The sequence below is a fragment of the Entelurus aequoreus genome, linkage group LG18 (assembly GCF_033978785.1).
Source record: "Entelurus aequoreus isolate RoL-2023_Sb linkage group LG18, RoL_Eaeq_v1.1, whole genome shotgun sequence".
NCBI classification, from domain to species: domain Eukaryota; kingdom Metazoa; phylum Chordata; class Actinopteri; order Syngnathiformes; family Syngnathidae; genus Entelurus; species Entelurus aequoreus.
The window spans coordinates 47,902,017-47,908,016 of record NC_084748.1 but is presented as its reverse complement, the minus strand read 5'-3'; the positions used below and the strand labels follow the sequence as shown (position 1 = coordinate 47,908,016).

Genomic DNA, 6,000 nt, shown 5'->3' with positions numbered 1-6,000 from the left:
AAACTAGTCTTAACTTTAAAGAAATACACTCTATACATAGCTAATGTGGTAAATGACTATTCTAGCTGCAAATGTCTGCTTTTTGGTGCAATATCTACATAGGTGTATAGAGGCCCATTTCCAGCAACTATCACTCCAGTGTTCTAATGGTACAATGTGTTTGCTCATTGGCTCAGAAGGCTAATTGATGATTAGAAAACCCTTGTGCAATCATGTTCCCACATCTGAAAACACTTTAGCTCGTTACAGAAGCTACTAAACTGACCTTCCTTTGAGCAGATTGAGTTTCTGGAGCATCACATTTGTGGGGTCGATTAAACGCTCAAAATGGCCAGAAAAAGAGAACTTTCATCTGAAACTCGACAGTCTATTCTTGTTCTTAGAAATGAAGGCTATTCCACTAAATTGTTTGGGTGACCCCAAACTTTTGAACGGTAGTGTGTATATATATATATATATATATATATATATATATACACACACACATAAATATACATGTATATATATATATATATACACACACACACATATATATTATATATATATATTATTTACACACACACACACACACACACACACACACACACACACACATATATATGTGTGTGTAAATATATATATATGTGTGTAAATATATATATATATATACATATACATACGTGTGTGTGTGTGTATATATATATATATATATATATATATATATATATGTGTGTGTAAATATATATATATATATATACATATATATACGTGTGTGTGTGTGTATATATATATATATATATACTTTGCATGTTTTTAGCCCAATGCGGCCCCACTGTCCAACAGTTTAGACACCGCTGATGCACGCAGTCACAATATGACACACCTGTGCATACCTAAACAAAGATTGTGGATGACTGACAAGAGGCTTACTCTGTTCATGTAGTTGTACGGACGAATAAACGCGCTCAAGTGCAGAGAGCGGTGCACAGAGTGAACCCTCTTGTATCCAGTCTAAAAGCCAGGGACGAATAAAGCAACTGACATACGTAGTAAGCTTTTCAGTTCATTGTCATTTCAGTTCCATGGATTGATTTATTGACGGTATGACTTTTTTTAATGCCTCTGGACATCTAATTGAATGCTTTTTAATGCCATCTAAGGCCATGTAATGGCTTTTAATGCTTCTTAAAGACCTGGGGAAACCCTGTTAAATTCATAGAGACTTGGAAAAAGTAGAAATGAAAAGGAGAGATGGCAACTCACCAGTGACGTGGGGTATAGTAACGGTTGTCCCTGAATGCTGCTTTAGCTCCATGGATGCCCGGACGACTGGCCTGTTTAGAAAGATTCGAGGCTTAGAGTTGTTTTAACTCATGGAAAGCGGACAGGAAGCAGAAGTCGGATGAAGTTCACTTTATTCTTCACCTCCTCTGAACAAAATTATGACATCCAAAAAAAAAGTGTCTGTCTTCTCAGGATTCCTCGTTAGTCTGTCAGTACAGTTTAGAGTTGGCATGTAAACGGTGTACTCATGGACTCATCGCTCATCAAAGACTTCAAAAAATAAATAGATAAAAACAGTTTCCACAGGACAGCGACGATCATCTAGTTCGGGGGTCGGCAACCCGCCGAGTGGTTCCCTGGAGCTTTTTAAAAAATGTATGAAAATGGGAAAAAAATGGGGGGAAAAACGTATTTGTTGTTTTAATAATGTTTCTGCAGGAGGACAAACATGACACAAACCTTCCTAATTGTTAAAAAGCCCACTGTTTATTTGGCGAGCATTTTTGTCCTACTAATTTCGGCGGTCCTTGAACTCACCGTAGTTGTGTGGGCTGTGACGCAACAGTTTGTTTACAGGTTTACAACTTTCTCCCACGCTGCCACAGAAAGACGTGTTTTATGCCACTCCTCCTTTGTCTCATTTTGTCCACCAAACGTTTTGCACTGTGCGTGAATGCACAGAAGTGAACTTTGTTGATGTTATTGACTTGTGAGGAGTGCTAATCAGGCAAGTTTGGTCAGTGCATGACTGCAAGCTAATCGATGCTAACACGCTATTTAGGCTAGCTGTGTGTACATATTGCATCATTATGCCTCGTTTGTAGCTATATTTGAGCTCATTTAATTTCCTTTACCTTTGTATTTAATTTATATTTGCATGTCTCATGACACATTATATATATGTAGTATTGGCTGCATTTCTGATAGTTGTTTGTGTGCCATGTTGTTCCAGACCACAGCAATCGCTTCCCAGCTTGCAAAGATTGTTATAAATCCATTAGAAGAAGACAACCTGCAGTTTCCTTTAACTTGGACACACACATCTATACCTTTGGTCATTCTAAGACATTTCCAGGAGCTATCTCACCCTCTGAGAAGTTTTACTAATGTTTTCCAATGTTGTAAAAATGTGTAGAATAAATATTACATTTCAACATTTCTGTCAACAAAAATTTGCGTCAGCCTGCGACACATAGTCATTTTGATAGTAGGCTAATATAACTAATATAGACACATCATGTGTTGCCTTCATTATAACACTTATATAAGACTTTTAGTCATTTTGATAGTAGGCTAACATAGACACTTATATAATTTGTTGCCTTCATTATAACATTTATTTAAGACTTTTAAAGTCATTTTGATAGTAGGCTAATATAACTAATATAGACACTGACATCATGTGTTGCCTTCATTATAAAACTTATATAAGGCTTTTAAAGTCATTTTGATAGTAGGCTAATATAACTAATGATATAGAATGTGTTGCCTTCATTATAACACTTATATAAGACTACTAAATTTTGGCGGCTCCAGACAAATACATTTTTTGTATTTTTGTCCAATATGGCTCCTTTCATTGGCTCCATTTTGGGTTGCTGACCCCTGATCGAGTTCGATACAACCAACCCCGGAATTCTTCACACCCGTGGCAAATTTTGACAAGTTTTTCTTGATTGGAAATAACACCAGCATCACCCTGAAGATTGGGCCATGTACAAAATGTACAAAATGTGAGAAGAATACTCATATACTCAATACTTGGGGACGGCGCGGCGGAGTTGGGAGAGTGGCCGTGCCAGCAACCTGAGGGTTCCTGGTTCAATTCCCACCTTCTACCAACCTAGTCACGTCCCACCATCAGTGTGTGAATGTGTGTGTGAATGGGTGATGTCAAAGCACTTAAACAACACCAGAATAAGTCAGCTCGTGCCCAAGGGCCTATCCTAGAGCCATCTATCAGTGTGGTGCACCAGTAACGGTTGATGTCACCCAATTTGTTGGGGGACGAAGAGGGTCCTGTAATTTGAAAACGCGTGTAATTCAGCTTTTGGGCCACAAAGGGAAGAAGTCGGGTGGCATTGTCAACAGAAGGGTACACATGTCAGTCAACTTAAAAGGGGCGGGGTAAGTGTGGGAAAAGGGACGTCCAGCGGAAGAAGCAACACAGTCACCCAGGTTTTGGCATCCACCTGAGCCACAGGTTGTCTGCACCCGCTCCTAAGGTCAAAGGTCAACGTTACCAGGCCTTCGGTGGTGATGTCATTAGCACGCACAGATGTGAGCCTTTGAAACACCACCGAGGTGGGGTGGTACTTTAGGTGCTACAGAGGGTGTAGAGGTAGTTAACGCCCTCTCAAGGACATTGATTTTAATAATTCCTTTAGCGTCTGTATCAGTCAGGTCAAACCCCGTGGTCATTGTGTCTCTCATGCCTCGTATTTTTCATAAGGACTTTAACCTTGAACTCTATTAGGGGTGACCAAATCCCCAGGGCGAACCAAACCCGACTATTTGCTTACTCGTCAGTGAAGCAGCCCGTCACGGTAATCTTTATCGTATTATTAATAAGGACTCCAACCAAGCAAAATGTTAAAACTATGGAATGTGTCAGAGTCGGATGATTGTCGATTTTGTTCCAAGGAGTCTGTATCCACCCTCACTCACCCCCTTCTGTTTCTGAAAAGAAGGACTGTGTTAGTCATACTATCACTTTCAGAAACATCTAAGAAAAAGGTCAACTAATAGTCAAGTAGCGGAGGACAGGTCATGTTTGAGGTCAATGAAAGTCTCTTTAGCCTCTATGGTCCACTGGGGGGGTGGTGTTAGGGTAGGGGACCCCTTAGCGATATCACAAATAACTCAAACTCAACTAAACCCTAACTTTTATGTAACTTATTCAATATGGTGAAAGTAACAAAATATGCTTATATTTATATTGTCACCAATACTAGAAAAATACTACCCTTATGGCGGATGCTTTAGCAATAGTATTTTGAAATTTTACCACACCTGGTGGCCCCAATAATTCATTAAGTCAAGCTCATGTTGTAGAAAGTTAAATGATGCAGTGACGACTATATGTATGTAATGAGCAACTATAATTATTTGGTATACTTAAATGTGTAATGTGTCGTTTTAGCTCAGCTGTTGTGTAGCTGCTAGCTCCTCGTAGCCTACAGGTGTCTAAAGTGCAGCCCATAGTAATGTGTTTAACATAACCATGGGCTAAACCTAAACAATTGAAAATGTGGTATTTGGGTGTCGGTGTAATGTTTGGCAGCTACGCCGTGTCTTATCATTGGACCTAAGTTCTTTGGTTTTGTAGGCGAGACAGAGAGCAAGGGAACAATGTGGGACACTATTGTGTCCATCTTATACCATGCTAGCTGTTGCAAAGATAGGTCAACATGAGCAGCCACACCTTGAGTTCCAACATATATAAATAATCATAACATATGGCGAGCCGGGGTGGCAGAACACACGGAAGCATCTCAGCCAGTCAGGGTTTTCACTGTTAGAGCAGTTGGATGTCAGCCATTCCTGTTGTTTCAGGCTGTGGTATGAGCTCATGGAGGAGTCTTGGTAGTGGTGTCGCAGCTGGGTGGTTGAGCCGTCAGGTAACACCAGGAATGTTCTTTCATTGCGATTTGAATGTCAGGGTACAGTCTGTAAAGGAGGTCCAGCAATCTGAACCGGAAGTGGTTTGGTGACAGGTAACCTTCTTGTGACCACAGCGAAGCCTTCGACCCGTAAAGAGGAAGCACACAGTTTTTTTGGTACCTCTGCATTCAGAATCGAATGGGTGGCTGATAAAATTGTCCGTTGACACTCATGTCCAGCAGGGGTCCTGTCTGTACTTCCTGCTGCGGCTCCTGATGTGGGCGTCCTCTTACACGCCTTCGTGTTCGTTTGTTGGCACGACGGAACCTTTCCTGTTCGGAAATGTTCGGACAGTCACGACTCCAGTGACCAGGCTGGTCACAGCCGAAACAGTGTCTACCCCAGACCGGCTTTGAAGCATCGTGTTGTCCACCACCCGAGTCCAACCGCACGTCTGTTGAGGATTCTTTCCTCCACCTGTTGGAACTCAAAAGCAAGGTCACTCACTGCTGAATATACCCTAGCTGATCTTTGACCTTTTGGTTCTTTTAACCTTTTATCTTCAGCGATCTGTAATTTAAGTAGTCGTTTCCTTGTTGCTCTGTCATTAGCCCTATTTTGCATGGGATGAATAAAATGTCCATGCCATATGTTGGTTTTGGCACCGTGTATATCAGGGTTAACTTTGTCCAAAGTGTTTGGCCAAAGGTTCCCTCCCTGAGGTACAGGTGGGAAAGCAAGGTCAACAATGGCTTGCATGTATGCATCATCAAGAGACTTATATTGTAATAGGCCCCTATAATTGTCATGTGTCAAAAATGTCTGCCGGAGAAAATGGTCAGACGTGTACAAGGGGTTAATTTTCGGAGGCAGGATTAATCTTAGAGGGAGCGTGTTAATACCTCCTTCTCTTGTCACTGGAGTAGGGGGCGGTGGCCTAGTCAAAGTCTGGGCGGGTCGTTTGAATTGTCTTGCGCATGCGCGGCAGACAAAAAAACAATCAGTCTCTTCTGTCATATTTGTCTCATTATTCATCGGTTCTTTTGCTGCATTTCGTTTTTCCACGTAATCCCCGCTTACTTTTATCATACGCCAAACTCTTCAATTCTCGAGCACCAACCTTGCTCCTTTTAC

General features: G+C 41.1%; 1 protein-coding gene across 1 annotated transcript in view; it reads right to left on the bottom strand.

Annotated features, from left to right (window-relative positions):
* Positions 1-6,000, bottom strand: part of LOC133634209 (activating transcription factor 7-interacting protein 1-like) — a 53,756-nt gene that overhangs the window by 14,773 nt on the left and 32,983 nt on the right. Inside the window, exon 19 of the mRNA XM_062027296.1 lies at positions 1,243-1,313. Within this exon, the coding sequence (XP_061883280.1) occupies positions 1,243-1,313 (71 nt within the window). The remainder of the gene's footprint in view (positions 1-1,242; positions 1,314-6,000) is intronic.